We start from the raw sequence: 16,363 nt of genomic DNA, 5'->3' as shown, positions 1-16,363 counted from the left end.
GGGTTTGGCCTTTGGAACGTCGTGATTCCTCCCGCCTGCAGAACATGGTCAGACCCAGTGCAGGAGGGGGGAGCTGCTCGGGGCAAAAGGGGTGTAGCACCAGCACACTGTTGCTCTCCCTGCTTTCCCTTCCCCACCTCCCAACGCTTTGTGGAGTTGTAAAGGTCAGAGCTGTTAAACTCACCGAAGGAAGTGCGGTATGCAGTGTTTGACTTTTCAGGAACACAGCACGGTGGTGATTGTTAAACCTGCTTCCTTCAGTGCACCAACAGCCCCTGCGAAACGTGTAGGTTGGTGTTGACACAACTCCAGGTACATCCTGCCGGTCTCGTCTGGAGGGGTGAACCCAACAGACTCCTGTTACAACCTACGAAGTGGGCAGCACCAGTCAGTCCCACATGTGGATTATTTAAAGGGCTGGAGTTCCTGGTGCGCGTTCAGCTGGCCCACAGTGGCATTTGCATTTTGGCAGCACAAGTGCAGATTGTAATCCTGCCAGCGAGACAGATCTTTGTGTGTGCCCTGGTGCACTCAGAGGTACAAGTTTCCTCGAGGCATTCCTGGTTGCACCTGCGAGATAATCAGTGATCGCTTTTTGAAAGTCACCAGGTTCTGACTGACTTGTCTTTCCCCACGGGAAAATATTAGGATGTATGATCTCAGGTATGTAGTGGTAGCAGCAGAGGAGCTATTGACAGAAACAGAGAACACAGAGGACTTTCACGAGCTGGCAGCTGAAAAGTTATCTGCTGAGCTCCCTTTTGGGGAACTGGAGGGAGACTGACTGTGAGCAATGGGAATTCAAAACTGTACCCAAGAACTGCGCTGAGCGCTTCCTCCAGTGTGGGATCACCAACTGGCTACCTGCTTTAGTGAAAGCAGGGCCAAAAAAAAAAAAAAAAAAAAAAAAAAAACCGTGGGGAGGAAGAGGCAGATGCAAGAGGGAGAAGCATAAGGCGCTGGAAGTGATGTAGCGGAAACACTGCAGAGAGCAAAACCAGAAAGGTTGCCTGTGCTTGGAAGGGAAAGACAGAGGTGCAGCCTGGGAGAGGGAGAGATGCAGAAAAGAGGTGAAACAAGGCAGGCTCTGTGGGCAGGAGGGCATAAGGGATAAAGAAATACCAAAAGAAGGATGAAAGCAGGGAGCAGAAACTGAGGCTCTTCTCCAGCAAAACTTAGAGCAGGAGAGAGGCCACTGTTCTTTTGTCATCCAGCTACACCAGGAAGTTCAGAAAGGGATCCTCATGGATGTAATTTAACAGCCTTTTGATTGACCTGAAATTGCCAGATTATTCACAAGCACCTTGAAACGCTGGGGCTGAGTGTGGCGGGTTGGTTTTGTTAAGACACTCTCAATTCTTGTGCTGTCTCCACATCTGTGGTATTTATGGGTAAAAATAATTCAGCACAAATATAGTTTGCATCTGTCTTTAAGGAATCAAAGTTGTTGTGATGCCTGGGGCTGTGACAGAGAGCATTAGAGAAGCGCAGGCAGAAAGCTGCTGCTGTAGGGAGGCTAAGAAATCTGGAGTTAAATAAAGAAACCAGCTCCAGCATCACAGTTCCACCCAGCCCCTCTCCACTGGGCTCGTGGTTAATCAGCATGTGCTCCCGACAGCCCCTTCTGATACATTAATTAGTGCAGCACCCTAACGAGGAAGGCAGTGAATTGTGTTTCGGCAGCGATAAGCCGAGCCTTTCTGTTTGTGTCAAGGCAGGCTGGCTCACACGGAGCTTTCAGCCACTGTCGCTGTAAGGGATGGAAGCGGATGGTGGGAAAGCTGGAGAAGCTCTGATCTCCCCGTGGAGAGATGGGAGGCTGTGAAGGCACTCTCTGCGTGCCGGCAGAGCAGAGCCGGCCAAAATGTGGAGCCGTCCCCCAGCAGCGCAGCAGCAGGGAGCTCTCAGGAGAGTTCCTGCAGCAGCCTCCTGCTTTTAAAACCTGGTCAATAAACATCAGATAAGATGGATGGTTCTTTGTCGGTGTGTTCATCTGAACTTCAGCTACACGGGGCACAAGCTGGGAGACATAAAATGTTTTGTGCTGCTTTATTAAAGAGGAACTTTAATTGCCTATTAAGAACTGGCCGTTCTTTCTCGGTACACGAAAATCCAAATCTGTCAGTGCGGTTCAGTGATGATTATTTGCATCCTGAAGGGCAAAGGGCCGAGGTGCTCCAGTGTGCCCAACTCTCCCCGTGGCGAGGGCGCTTTCATGTCTCCTGTCTGCAGACACTGTCTGTCCAGTGTCACTTCGTGAATGGGATTTGGAGTAAAATAAATGTGCCTGAATGGAAACCCAGCCTTTGGGTCTGGAAGTGGAGTGCTGAGCTCCTGTTTGCGATTGGATTTGGATTTAAAAGCAATCAGAGGGTGGGATGATGTGTTTGGGGGCGGCTTGGTGGCTCTGCTGGGATTAGGAAATCCTGCAGTGTTGCCTCCCAGCCTAACCAGCTTCGTTCAGATGCAGGGGACCGGGGAAGTGAAGCACAGGCAGTGCTGACCCTGAATTTGTGCTGTTTCATACTGGACCACAAACTGGCAGTTCAGCTACTTGAAAGGGTACTTGGTTTTGTGACTGTGGCCAAAAGACAATGGCATAAACAAAGCAGAAACGCTGCTGAGCCGTTTGATGTTGATCTGGGCTTCCCAGGACCTTCCTCTTCAGTGACTCAGGCTCTTGTCCTTCATGTGCTCAGAAATGTGCACACACAAAGCATGTTCAAGCAGTCTGCTGCTGGCATACTGGCTTGCCTTTTTTTTTAATTATTTGTTATTAATCCCACTGAGACAAATGGTATAGATTTTACTGAAGGGGGAATATTGGTTGTTGCTATCCAAACGATGCAACCTAACAAAGTCTCAGGGGCAGAAGGCGTATCCACCTGCTCTTGACCCACCTCCTCACCTAAACTTAAATGCCATAAACCTGGACAAAACACCTCTCTTTGCCCTGCAGCACTGATGATTAAAATGACTCATTAAGGATCAAAACATGCATCAGCTCAGAGAAACCCTCCCATGCACAACCCGTCAGCCCTTCCCTAGGGACTGCAGAGCATCACAGGACAGCAGAGCTTTTGGAGGGGTGTTGAACTGGCCACAGGTCACAGAATCAACAGGACTGATGAGGAATGACCTGCTTTAGGGGCTCCCATCACCTGTTGCTTTTCACAGAGCTGGTTGGAGAAAGGTATTTCATCCTCTTAGGTATCACATGAGTTAAATGTGGCGCTGGGAGTTGTGGTTTTGCTTGTAGCAAGCGCTGGTCCAAGGGGATAGTACAAAAAGAAAGAAACAAGGTTATATTCGAGACCTAATTTAGACTCTAAATCCTCTGGTGATCGTGGCTGATGCTCCTCTCTCTGTGCAGCTCTAGGTGCCGGGATCCTCCCCCAGAAACACAAGGTCCAGCAGCTACGGGAGGGCCAGTGTTAGTCAGCCGGTAATAGCGGCAGGAGCCATGGAGTCTGCGAAGCAAAATCAATGGAGCAGGATCTAAAAGCTGTACTAAATAACTCCTCAATAATCATAAATCTTGTTACCAACAGCTCTCACGCTGCTTTACAGTGGAGACGATGCCCTCGCTTTGCGGAGGCGGAAATTCAAGCGTAGAGGAATGAAGCGAATCGTTCCTAGAGATGCAGCAGAGAGAAAAGGGTCTGGGATTTCTGGGTCGGTGTGTTATCTGCAGGGCTGCCTGGCCTCCCTCCCGTGACCTGGAGGATCAGCATGGGAATAGCCTGCTGGCAATTTTCAGCTCTCTGGGGGGTGCTTTAGGGAAGCATTTCCCTCTGGGCCCTGCTGAGCAGTGCTGGGCCGTGGAGACGGGCCAGGAGTATGCTGAGAGGCAGCAGAGGAGCAGGCTCGATGCAGGTCTGCCTCTTCAGCCAGGAGCCTGCCTAATGGGTTTTTCCTCTCCTCTCAACGGGTCTCTGTGCATGCAGGAGAGGCAGAGACTGGTTTAAAGATCTGTTTTGCGGCAGGTGGTGGGAACAGCAGAGCTTGGGAGAAAATACTGCTTGTTATAACATGCAGCAGTCTGACTCCATCCCTGCTTGCTTGTCACGGTACTTATCTCAATAAAAAAGGCAGCTTTTGTCTTTTAACTTAGTTGAAAAGCACATCAGGAAGGGGTTAGAAAATATCCTCCCCTCTGCTCTTCTCCCAGAGCCCTATACAGAGTCTGGCCCCAGACCCTGCAAGAGGCAGCCTCTTCCCTGGGTGACTGGGAAATAGATAAGAAATAGATGGGAAATAGGTGCCTGATCTAAATGTGCAGTTGTAATCATCAGTGGATGGGTCAGGGCTAAGTTTCCCAGAATGACCCTTGGTGCAGAGAGAAATTCAAGTGGAAAATCTTAAGTGCAGGAGCCCAGTTTCAAGCCAGAGCCTTTAACCCTCATCTTAGAGATTTAGGGTTTTTTTGGGTTGGTTGGTTTTTGTTTTGTTTGTTTGTTTTTTTAATTGATATTGAAGTCTGTAGATTGATTAAACAACTATTTACCTGCGAGGTAATAAGGATGAATTAACTCCTAAATCGTTGTGATGCTAGACAAGAAATCCTTCCCAGAGTGGCCTTATGGCTTCGGAGTTTGTGTTGGGGACAAAGGAGGAAACCACAGGCTGTGACTGTGCTGGTGTTTTAATGAGGATGAGGGCGAGATTTTGCAGCAAAAGAAACGAGGCTTTGGCTCATCGCAAGGCTTTTGCATCGCCAGAGGGCAGCAGAGATCGGAAGAAAACATTGCTGCGAAAATCCTGCAGCAGCGGCCAGAAACGGGGAGGAAAATATTCCCCCTTTATGTTCGAGTGAGCGACCCGCGGGTGGTAGGTGGGGGCAGAGGTGGATGTGCGTCCCCCTGGTCCCTCTCCAGCTGAGACGTGCCGAGAGCTCGGCTCTGCACTGGGAGGAATGCAAACAGATTTCTGTCCTTCTGGCCCGTGCCTTGCACCAGGACCTGTCAGCTGGCTGGCAGAAGGAAAATGTAGTGGATAAACATTTGCAAGGAAGGCGAAAAGCAGTTCAGATTGACATCCGTGCCCCAAGTCTTGCTCTGGGCTGCGAGGAAAATAGAGCATGCAAAATGCTTGGTCCCTCGTGCTCAGCCGAGGCAAAAGCCTCGTGGAGGGATCTTTCCCCTGACAGCGACTTTTATTCAGGGCATGTCGGCAAACCGCCCCTTCCCCTGCTCCTGCCATCGCCACCACCGTGCCCTCAGCCCCCAGGAGCAGACCTTTGCTTCCCCTCGCCAGCAGACTTGTCTTCCTGCCTCTGACATCACCAGCAGCAATTTCTCTGCCCTCCTTGCTCTCTTCGTGCCTTCCCCTCCACTGCCCAGAGAAACAGCCCAATTTTTACCAGACACCAAAGTGTAGGGGCTGAGTGGAGATCCCTCTGGTCCCACTCCACTGGCTGCCTGCTGCCACAAACACGGGGGCTTTCCTCAAGTAATTCAGTTTTATGGACGGGGGAAGATGCTTCCTGTTCCATGGCTCCCCAAAACAGGATTATTAGGCACCCAATTATCTGTATTGTAATTATTACTATTAATTTAAATAATTATAATTTGTTACTATTAGAAGCTCCAGCGGAAGGGAGGCACCAACATTTGCTTTTCTTTGAAGTGAACCTCTCACTGAAACAAAGCTGCCTGCTGAGGACTTGCAGGTAGATATTTGGCATATATTTGAAGGATTAAACAGCCTAAAATATCCCCCAGGCTGCTGACTGCTTTGGCACCGTGTCTTGCCTGTTCGGATGTGACTTTGAATTGTGCCTTTCACTTGTACTATTTGTTTGCTTTGTTGGTTTTGCTTAGTTTTTTGCTTCCAGGCAAATTTCTGACTATTGTCAGGACCCTGGGCAGAAAACCCAGTGAAATAGTACTGATGTTTTGCTGCTGTAGCAAAGGCCTTTTTAAATCATAAGGCTTTTTTTACTACAAAAGGAAGGAGAAGGATGATTCTGCCTCTCTGTGCCATGAGGGTGTTTACCAGGGTGCCATCCTTCCTCCTGCTTTCCCCACGCTTTTAGGAGGCCTTTGCAGTGCTCCTGATAGTCAAGAACGTGTGGGTAGGGAGCAGGCAGCCCATGCAAGCATGATGGAAAGGCAGGTGATCAGATGTGGTGCTAAAGCTTGTTGGAATGGTCCATGTTTTGGGGTTTTTTTAACACAAAATTCACAAGCAGACTCTAGATCTGGACCTTTCTACAAAAAAGAGCTCAGCACTATCTTTACCACAGTTTCTTGCTGTAGCTGAGTTTCAGACTGGAAATGTCAGTGGCTGAAGATAAACTGAGGACAGGGCTGTGGACAGAGTCTCTGAGGCCCATTTTGTACGTGGTGCCAGGCCCCAAGGTGCAGGGTGTGAGGTAAATGGCCCACCCCGATGGACTGGGAGGCACGTGGGGTTGAATGGTGCTTACTGACATCTCTGATAACTCTTTGGAAGATTCAGGCAGGTTTTTAAATCTAAGACTCCGTGAGAGATCTTGCTTTACCCTTCTTCCAGCGCACCAAGGCTCCCCAGTGAGCACCAGGACCAAACCAAAAAGAACTCATCACTGTGACATCACAGCCAAAGCCAGCCTTCAGCTGAGGGCCCCGAGACGGCTGCAAACACTCCCTGTAAACAGGCAGTAGTTAACATTCAGCCCTGCAACTGCATGGTGATGGGTCAGACATGTTGTGAGCAATTGTTTGTCTTCCCTGACTGCATAAGCATGCAAATAGAGTCAAGTAAACAGAACTGCCCGAAGCCCAGGGATTTGTTGTTTTAATTTTAGTGAAAACTGTTGATGATAATTCTTAAAAGTCTGTTAGAACGGAGATATTAAGTATGGAGTTTATTTTTTTTATTTCTTTTTTTTTGGTATACATTATTATTTACAGTCCTACCGGGAGCTTGAAGAAAAATGGTCAGCTTTAAAGTTTTGATTGCAAACCCCATCAAAATTTTATTTAAAAGGACCATGTTTCAACTTTTTTTTTTTACTGTTCCCCCAGCAGATCTTGCTGTGACTGCTCAAAGCTCGCTTTAGAATCGATTTCTGTAAGCAAAGCAAGATGCATCTCTGAAATTCATTTTCACTGAATATTTTTTATATTCAGGAAAAGCTCCCTCCCACACTGCGAGCACACTGCATGAGGTGAGGAGCCTGGCCTCAGCAAATTCATTTATGAAAAGATGCAAATCAGCATCTCAGACGCGGATGGTGCCTGTCAGTACACAGAGGCTTGGCTGTCAGAAGGTGGATGTTCCTTGTTTACTGATAAATTACAGTCTCTTCACCCAGGAAAGCTTTCAGAGTCTCACAAGAAACCATGGAATGAGCAGGCTGGGAAGGGATGCCCCCAGCTCTTGGCAATTCCCAGCCAGTTCAGCTGGGAGAGGGGGGGGCCCTGCACCTTCACCCATGTGGCCCCCTCAGCTGGGGCAGGAGAAAATGGTGTGGGGAGAACAGGGACAAGCAGCTCTAGCAAGGTGAGAGGAGAGCGCTGCCAGGAGGAACCAGGACTGTGAAGGGGGGCTGAGAGGCACAAGGGGATGAAAGTCATGATGAAATGGTTCTTGAGCTATTTCTTTTAAGTAATGGGTATATTTGATTTCTTCTTTTCCTCTGTAGTGGATGCCAGGTCACTCTGGCCCATCAGATAATAACTGCTGACAGGCACCCAGAATTAATAGGCAATTTGAAGGTACTTCTGGCTCCTCTGTAATGGTTGTACAGCTCAACAGCAGTTCCCTGTGACATGCCAGGCTTCTTTTGTTGTCCTTAGTCACCAGGTAGGAGCAGAACTGCAAGCCCTGTGCTACAGGAGGAGAACTGTGGGGTTGTAGAAGCACTGCTGGTAGTAGTAGAAGATTTACTTACTTTATCCTTCTGTGAGATCATACTCAGCAAACACTCTGCTATTTTATTTCACCTTTTTCTTTTTGTTTGTAATTTTTGATTTGTTTCTTCCAGAGGTCTCTAAGGTTTATAACATCAACTTACCATAATTTAGCCTAGCCCCAGTCAAGCTCATTTGGGGGGTTAGAAAATGAAGCCCTTACTTGGGGATGAGGAAATCCTCCAGCCCTTTAAAGCCAATACAATTCCTCCACCTAAAAATCTTGCCTGAATTGTTATTGCAGATGAGATGTTCCTTGGAGCCATGGCAAGGGAGCCGTGGCAGTAGTAAAGCTAAATTAAATTTCCTGGGGTTCAGTCTCAAACAATTGATCAGCTGGGCTATTCAGAAGCCATTCAAAGGTTACATTAATCCAGCTCTAACTGTATTAATTACCTCCACTGCACTGACAGCAGCCCAAGAATTCCACTTTGTGGAATTTTTGTTTTGCATAAGCACGAGAGCACGGATTGCTGACACCAGAACAATATTTGTGATGCAACTTGCCTCCCAGAAAAAAAAACAGTTGAATGGTAAATGTGTTTAAAATAGGGAAGAAAAAGCACATTCGTACATTTCAGTCATAAATACGTATTTAATGAAATATATGGTAAATTGGAAAAAAATACATGCCCTGGGTGTAGGAAGCCTCTAAAATAATCTGAGTGCGGAGGTGAGAGGAATTTTTGTCATATGTGTGTTATTTTGTGCCCTTTATCTCAGCTGTTGTGGTATCAAAGCAATGATTTGATGCACTGTTTGCTTAGCATGACATAACTCTGATCAAATCATCTTCCTCCTTGAACAGTGACAGTAGAGGCAAGGTGGGGAAATTCCAGAGTGCCTTAGAGAGCTCTTGGGCACAGGGGAGCTGCACAGAGGGACTCATTGGGCACGTTTCCATTTTGGGTAGATATGTGAGGGCTGCTGGGGCGGGACCATGGATGAAGTGGGGGGTTCCATGTGTATGAATCCAACAGGAGCTGCAACAGGAGCACAGTGGTGTGTGAGGGGGTTCTTTAAAAAAAAAACCAAATAAAACCAGTACAAGACAGGCCTGAAGCAGCTGATCATTCACTGATATCCTGTCCCTCTAATACCTCTTGGTGCACAGTTACAACCTGCCCTGTGGTATCTGATGACTTTAAGAGTCTCTTATTCAGCACTGCGAATTCCTACATAACGAGGAGCCTTTGAACCACACTCCAGAGCTAAAGAACCGAGTTTTGAGCTGATAAATGTGTGCCAATAGTATCTACAACAGCAATTCCCAGCCCTGACTGATTTCACGTGTTTTGGAAGGGAACTTAGAACGGCTCATGCAGGGAATGGGGGATGAGCACTGTAATTGCCTGAGTTCTGCAGTGGAGAGGTACATGAAGCACTCTGGAGCTGCAGGAGCAGCCAGCCTGAGGTACTTTTGTTAGTTTGAAACAATACTGGAAGGCTTTACAAATGTCTTGAACTTCAAAGGCAAATCATAAAGGGTGACTAAGGTTAGATTACAGCCTGATGGTGAACCAAAACTAGCACACAACTCCTCTGGCCTTAGGTTGTGTAGAGTTCATCTTTCCTTTCCCTTTCAGCATTGCTGCTGTTCATCTGCTTAACTTTTCTGCTTTGGTCTCTCCCTTTGATTTATTTTTCACTTGTGAAAAATATTTATTTTTCACCCATCTCAAGAGATTGAGTCAGAATCATAATCTGTTTGAACTCCTACCTGCAAATTTCCTTGTTCTTGGTACGTTTTCTGACACACAGCTGATTCAGCTTCCCCCAAGGATCTCTCACGTGGGAGAGTGGAGCTTTGCTCTCTATTACCAAGGTCTCTCTCTCTCTGACTATCCCTTGGTACCCTTTAAAACCATCCACCACATGATCACTCAGCTTTTCCATACCCAGTCCATTAGCACAGTCTCTTTCCCTCTCACAGCTTGCTTCCAGCTTTTGTTCAACATCCTTCCTTCTGCTGGCATCAATTTTACATTCTGTCACTTTATCCCTCGGCTCTCCTTGTGACACCTGCTTTCACATCCCTAAAATCCTCCTTTGCTGCTATTGTTGCTTCCTGCAACAGACTCCTACTTTACTTCTGATGCACAAGGGAGAGTCTCTAAACACATCCTCACTGCCACCCTTGAGGACAGCTTTGAAAGATGCTTCTTGACTCCAGACAAGCCCCTCTGTTTGCTCCAATTCTGCCTCTGGGCACTGGCGCCTGAATGACTTGACTAGTCATGCAAAAATGTTTTCCAAGCACTGGATTTTTTGATCATAAATCAATATGATTTATCATAGATATCAAAACAGCACTAAAAGTCAGCTCTTCTCCCTTTCTTTTTGTGGAACAACATGTAAAGACCAGGAGAGTCTGTAGCCTGCTCTGGCTGGGATGAGAAAGCACAAGGATGATGCTCAAAAGGATTTCCTATGGGAACAGAAAACAGCTCCCTCTCTGTACTTGCTTTTCCAAACAACCTTCTCAGAGGCCACTCACCAACAAGCCTGTTTGTACAACATGATCCAAACTGATGCAGGAGACAGCCCCTGCTGCTGCCCACGTTAGCCTGTTCCCTGTGCATTCCAGTTCTCTTCCACTTGCTCACAGTTGCCCTGGTGAGCACATCCAGCAGAAAATGGTCTGTACCTTAACACGGCAGGAGTTCCCAAGCCCGGAGAACTCCATGGTACTTGTAGAGAGGAGAGCTGAGGAACTGGCTCTAAGAGCAGAGAACTCTCCCAGCTAATCTCCACATCAGAACTCTGCCAGAAACATAGCTGATGTATTGTGCACTTGGCACATGCTGATCACACAACTGCCATGTGTCCACCACACACAGATCATGCAGCAATCATGACTGCCCAGCCCCGAGAGGCCTCGGGGAGCAGCAGCAGGCACAGGCCTGGTGGGCACAAGCACTGGGGAGCCACGGGCTCCTGCCTGTCTGCCCCAGCAGAGGAGCTGCTCCAGCAGCCCCAGTTCCTGCCCACAGCCCCATCCTGGGGGCAGTCCCTGCTGTGCCCACACCCCCCGCTCACAGAAGGTCACGCCAAGCTCCTTGTCACAGCAGTGTATTGAGGCCCGCGTACGGGTCGAGGCGGGTCCCGTGACGCAGCAGTGGGGTCTTGCTGGGGTGGGAGGGAGCCGGGTGCTGCCATGTTTCCCCAGTAAGGGGGGGCAGGGTGCTGTCCCCTCGTGGGGATGTCTCTGTGTCCCAGTTCTTCTGTGTCCTGTTGTGAGCTGACGTGCTCTGTTCCAGCAGAGGTGGATGCAGCGGTCTGGCAGGGCAGACGGAGGGAGCAGAGCTCGGAGGTTGCCAGGGGTTGCTGGGTGCTCCCTGGGGCGGTGGCACAGGCACCTCAGGCAGGGGACAGCCCTTGATTGGCGGCAGAGCTGCCTGGGGCCAAGCAGCCTGGGGCAGAGCTTCTTGGGGCTGAGGATCCTGGGGCTGCCCGACCAGGTGAAGGAGCCATGGCAGCTCCTGGCTCCCGGCAGAGCAGCTTGGGGCTCTCTGGAGAGGTGGTAGAGGCACTCTAGCCAGGGGATGGCTACTGATTGGAGGCAGAGCTGCCTGGGGCTGCTCGAGTGGGTGACTGAGCTCTGGCAGCCCCAGGCTCCCAGCACAACAGTCCAGAGGTTGCCAGGGGCTGCCGGGGGCTCCCTGGGGCAGTGGCACAGGCACCCTATCCAGAGCGTGGCTGCTGATTGGGGGCAGAACTGCCTGGGGCTGAGCTTCCTGAGGCTGTACAACCAGGTGAAGGAGCCATGGCAGCTCCTGGCTCTCAGCAGAGCAGTCCGGCGGCTGTGGTGGTGCTGCAGGGCCAGAGCTGGGGGTGCAGCAGCTGCTCTGTTGCCTCAGAGGAGGCAGCTTCCCCTGTGGTGCTCGGGGCTGGGGTGCCTGTCTAACTCTGCCCCCTGAGGACGCGGGGGGCTGGGGGGCACTGGCTGTAGTGGTGGGGAGCTTTTTCTGTAATCGACGCTTTGCTGGCCGGGGCTTCTTCAGGGAACAGCCTTCGACCATCAGATTTATCCCCACAGCCGGATGCAGGGGCACAGCTGCCTGCAGGGAGACAGAGCAGGGAGTGGGGACTTGTGGTGCCTGAGGGGGTACCTGCCCCCCCAGCCCCCAGCCTACCTCCTTGTAGATGAGCTCAAAGGCACCAATGGGGCAGCTGGGGTCGTCCTTGCGGTCGAGCACGAGGCGCAGCGTGTCCCGCTGCACGTTGGCGCAGAGCCGTCGGGTCACGGCCGAGGAGGGGCTCATGGTGGGGCAGGCGTTGATCTCCAGCAGCCAAGGCTGGCAGTCCTCCCCCACGAGAAAGTCGGCCCCAAAGAGCTCAAAGCTGCCCTTGCGGAAGCCCATGTGGTTGTGGGCACAGCGCAGGGAGTTCAGGATCGCTGCCTTCATGCCAGGCACCATCAGCTGGTGCCAAGCATCCGCCCGCCCCAGCCGTGCCAGGTACGCCTGGAACTGCCTGCTGGACCAGACCCTGCTGGGGGGCACGCGGGGGTCCTGCTGAGGTGATGTCTTGTACCGCTTCTGGACGGAGACGTTGCAGAGGTGCCTGGAACTGGGGCAAGGAGAGCGGGGCTGGGTCAGTGGGTGCCGAGGTGCCGGCGTGTGGGGAGCCGGGGTAGGGGGCACTCACGGCTCCAGGTGGCGCAGGGAGAAGGGCTGGGAGCAGAAGCGCAGGTAGCAGTCTTGATAGAACCAGACGGTCAGGGGATTGCCATCGGTCACCAGGAACCACTGCCGAATGTCGAACTTGGTGCCGAAGATGGTGAGCGGCCGCTCCACGTACTTCTGGACCACCCACTCGCGCACCCGCGCCGAGGGGTTCGTGCAGCCCCGCGCCAGCTGCAGCACCTCCTCCAGCCGCGTCGCGCAGACGATCCCTGGGCGACACAGAGATGGTGAGGCCCTTTCTCAATGGGGAGCCTGTGTGTGCCCCGTGCTTCCCCCAGCCTTACCCCTGCCTCGGGATTTGGCGCTGGGCTTGAGGATCCAGACGTTGAGGTCGCCCTCTATGCTGAACTGCGGCAGCTGCTCCGCCAGGCGCCGCAGCAGGTCCCGGCACCGCTCCCGCTGTGCCCCGCTCAGCGCCAGCCCGGCCCCCTCACTGCGGGGGGACACGGGGGGCTCAGCACCAGCCCCTCCGCGGTGCCCCCCCCGGCCCCCACCCCGCTCAGCACTCACTGTGCCACGCGGTAGTAATCCTGCAGGAAGCAGTTCCAGTCGACGCACGTCCTGCAGGGCGATGGGGTCTTCCTGTCGATGTCCTGGTGCTCCAGGACACCGAGGTGCTGCTTGCAGACCTCCAGGGCATCCTCCGCCAGCCGGGAGGGAGTGGAGAGGGAGAACCCTGGTCTTTCTGTGGGTGGCATGGGGTGAGAGATGTGGCTCCTGTGCCAGCCTTGGGGCCAAAGCACAAAGTCTCCCTGTGGGATGGGTGGTAGTGGATACACGGGGATGGGGCAGGGGGCAGAACACCCATGAGGTGGGCTGTGGCCATAATGGTGTGGGGGATCCCAAGCCACAGCCAGGAGCAACTCAGCCCCCAGACACATCTCTAGCCCAGAGCTGTTACCCCCTGACCCAGCTTCATGCACTCACTGGGCCCCTTGTTGGATTTTGGGGGCTGCTCCATCCCCACCAGCCTGTCCCCAGCCTTCTCCAGAGCCAGTTTGAGTAGGCTGCGAGCTGCTGTCAGGCGGAAATCCTCTGCAAGAGGGAGACATCATCCCCTACCAGTCCTGCATGGCACAGGAAGATACTGGGAGCACGAGGGGCAACAGGAGGGGCATCAGGAGGGCAACAGCCACAAGCTCACCAATGAAAGCTTCCCGCTCCTCTCTGGTCCCCAGCCGGTAGCACCGGGGGAAAAAGGTGTTGGGGTCGGCTTGCTCGAACCAGGGCAGGTTTTGCAGGCTGAGGCACAGCCCCTCCTGTTAAGAGAAGGTTGTCAATCCTTGCTGCACACCCCCGTTCCTTGTGTTGCCCCTCTCCAAGGCTTCCGGGCTCCCACCTTGGTGGTGAGGGCGTGCACCCAGTGATAGCGGTTCACCACCTCGATCCTCTGCAGCAGCTCATGGTCAATGGAGCTGAGGCGGGTGGTCCAGAGGAAGTTTGGCACCTGGTCCCGCACCAGGTAGGACTGTGGGAGGGAAGTGGCCAGGGTGAGACAGGGAGGCCCATCCTATTATTGTCCCTTGCCCCAGGCTGTGCCCTGCACCTGGGGGTCCCAGGGGAAGGGTATGGGGGGCTGAGGCAGAGCTCAGCCCCAGCCCTATCAGCTAACCATGAGGTCATGGATTTTGTCAGAGTCCTCATCCTCTTCCTCCTCCACCTCCTCATCGTGTGGCCATGGGTAGTGGCGGGGCTCTGTGGTCCCCAGGGAAGGTTGTGCCCCACCTCGCGGGTTCAGCACTTCCTCCCCCTGCTCATCACCATCATCACTTGGTTCTGTCTCCAGCTGCTGTTTCTTTTGGCCACCAAGCTGCCGCTTCAGCTGTCTGCCCTCGCGGGGGAGCTTCCTCTCCACCCAGCCCCGAGCCCGCAGCAGGGAGCGGATGACGGGGTAGGGGCCCTTCACCGCGAAGATCTTCTTCTCCTGCGCACAAACCAGAGAACTCAGCCTGCCCCATCCTGGTCCCTCCAGCTCAGCTCTCCTGAGCCAGAAATGCCCAAATGCGAGTGCGTGGCGTTTTGAGGGGAGTGAAATCAGACCCCTCACCTTAATGGCCTTCTCCACACGCCGCTTGGCTCTCCTGAGCAGCGCAGCCTCAACCGAGCGCTGGCGCCCATTGTGGTGGCCGGTGGTAGCAGCTGCCACCTGCCCTGTGAGGAGAGCCCTGTCGGAGCCTACAGGCCCTGCTGGGCACGCAGGGAGGGGCAGAAGATCCTGACCTGTCTGCCTCGCCCTGGCTGAGCTTGGGGCCCCTGACATGGCATTCCCCGACCGGCCGAGCTTCACCCTTGCGTCCCAGCTGCACTGCCCAGCCCCAGGATGCCCCTCTGTGCCCCTGTCCCCAGCCTGCTGTCCCTGGGGGTGGCAGGGGTGTCACTTGCTCAAGCGCTGCCCCTGGCTGTGGGGCTGTGGGCCTGCAGGGCTGCTCTCTCTGTGATACTGTCCCATGGCACCCTGATGGTGAGGGGAGCTGTGGGTGGCTTTGAGTCTTCCAGGCCAAGCAGATCGTCCTATTCCCTATCCTATTCCCTGGTCCCACTGGTGTCCAGTGCAGGACATGGCCTCCCAGCCCCAGCACCACTGTGATGTCACAGCCCCAGCCTCCAGGAGGAGCAGGTGGTGCATCCTCCTTGGGGGTTGGAGTGGATGATCTCCAGAGGTCCCTCCCAACCCTAACAATTCTGTGACTCTGCAGGCAGCTCAAAGCAGCCTCAAAGCCAAAAGTCCTGGTTTCTGTGGGGGGCTTTTTACTACCCCGAGAGCTGCTGGAGAAGCAACACAGCAAAGCACAGACAGTCCAGGAGGTTCCCTGAAAGCTCTGACGATCATTTCCTGACACAGGTAGTGGAGAATCCTACAAGGAATGGTGTGCTGCTTGACCCCATACTAACAATCAGGAAGAGATGTGAAGGCTTTGAACTCTCCTGGCTAATCTCCATGACAGAACTCTGCCAGAAACACAGTTCTACCCTACAGGATGAGTTATAATTTCTGACTGTGCGGCTTGATTTTATTTTGATGGCTACTCTTTAGCAAATTGCCCCTTTGCCTCTCCTTTCAGAGATGCTGTTGTATTTACAATTCTTCATGGGCTCCTTGCCCACGCTGCCTTCTACGACTTAAGCACTACTATTTTGTTATTTACACTCAGCTGCAGCCAGCAGAAGTTTTATGCTGACAGACAAAAATCATACACTGATATTAAGAGTTCCAAGAGAGCTGAAACTTGAAATGGTATCTCAGTTGCCTGTAAAGTCTTTATACTGAACTGTTAAAATGCGACATGTAGCAGGGTACTTTCTCTGTCTAACAGCTTGTCATAAACTACTCATGAACGACCACGTTCTTACAAATAATAGGGTCAGTAGTGGCATTTGGAAGTAGTATCTCTCTAGATACAGCTCCTTGCTTTGCATTTGCCTTGGTTATCTCCTAAATATCCCATCTGGATGTGCAGCTGGAGTTAAAAAGCCCTGGTTGTAAATTCTGAGCTTTCTGTCGCCTTTTTGCACACAACCAATTTCCTGTCTTAGCTAATTACTGAATTACGTCTTCATACCTATACATTGAAAGTAAAAGGGTAACGTATCTTCCAGGAAGAAGTTTTGCATTGGGATAAAAAATAGCCTTATAAAGCCAGACCTTTACAAAGGACACGTGTGTGTCGCAACAGCAGCTATTCCATGGAGTATGCTGAGCCAGCTCCAAGACATGAGGATAAACCTTTTACCAGACTAAGCCCTTAACAAAAGATCTTGTGTAAGTGACATATTCTA

At 52.0% G+C, this 16,363-nt stretch overlaps 1 protein-coding gene across 4 annotated transcripts; it reads right to left on the bottom strand.

The window, feature by feature from the left end:
* Nucleotides 1-10,891: 10,891 nt before the first annotated feature.
* On the bottom strand, nucleotides 10,892-15,143 carry LOC114057357 (tubulin monoglycylase TTLL3-like). Of its 4 annotated transcripts, XM_027883526.1 has the most exons (11): nucleotides 14,634-15,143; nucleotides 14,199-14,510; nucleotides 13,926-14,054; nucleotides 13,731-13,845; nucleotides 13,517-13,621; nucleotides 13,097-13,274; nucleotides 12,871-13,019; nucleotides 12,549-12,795; nucleotides 12,035-12,470; nucleotides 11,618-11,959; nucleotides 10,894-11,341 (listed from the first exon to the last, which is right to left on the bottom strand). In XM_027883526.1, exons 1-11 carry the CDS (start codon nucleotides 14,844-14,846, stop codon nucleotides 10,961-10,963), a joined length of 2,607 nt encoding a protein of 868 aa, XP_027739327.1. In that variant the 5' UTR covers nucleotides 14,847-15,143; the 3' UTR covers nucleotides 10,894-10,960. The 4 variants fall into 4 exon arrangements, with proteins under 4 accessions (XP_027739325.1, XP_027739326.1, XP_027739327.1 ...); XM_027883524.1 differs by having other exon boundaries at nucleotides 10,892-11,959; XM_027883525.1 differs by having other exon boundaries at nucleotides 10,892-11,959; nucleotides 13,097-13,232.
* Nucleotides 15,144-16,363: the final 1,220 nt, after the last annotated feature.

This window comes from Empidonax traillii, unplaced genomic scaffold (genome assembly GCF_003031625.1).
Source record: "Empidonax traillii isolate 1590-97213 ecotype Southwest subspecies unplaced genomic scaffold, ASM303162v1 scaffold128:size1411021, whole genome shotgun sequence".
NCBI classification, from domain to species: domain Eukaryota; kingdom Metazoa; phylum Chordata; class Aves; order Passeriformes; family Tyrannidae; genus Empidonax; species Empidonax traillii.
The sequence above is the reverse complement of the archived record's forward strand: the minus strand, read 5'-3'. Positions and strand labels throughout refer to the sequence as shown.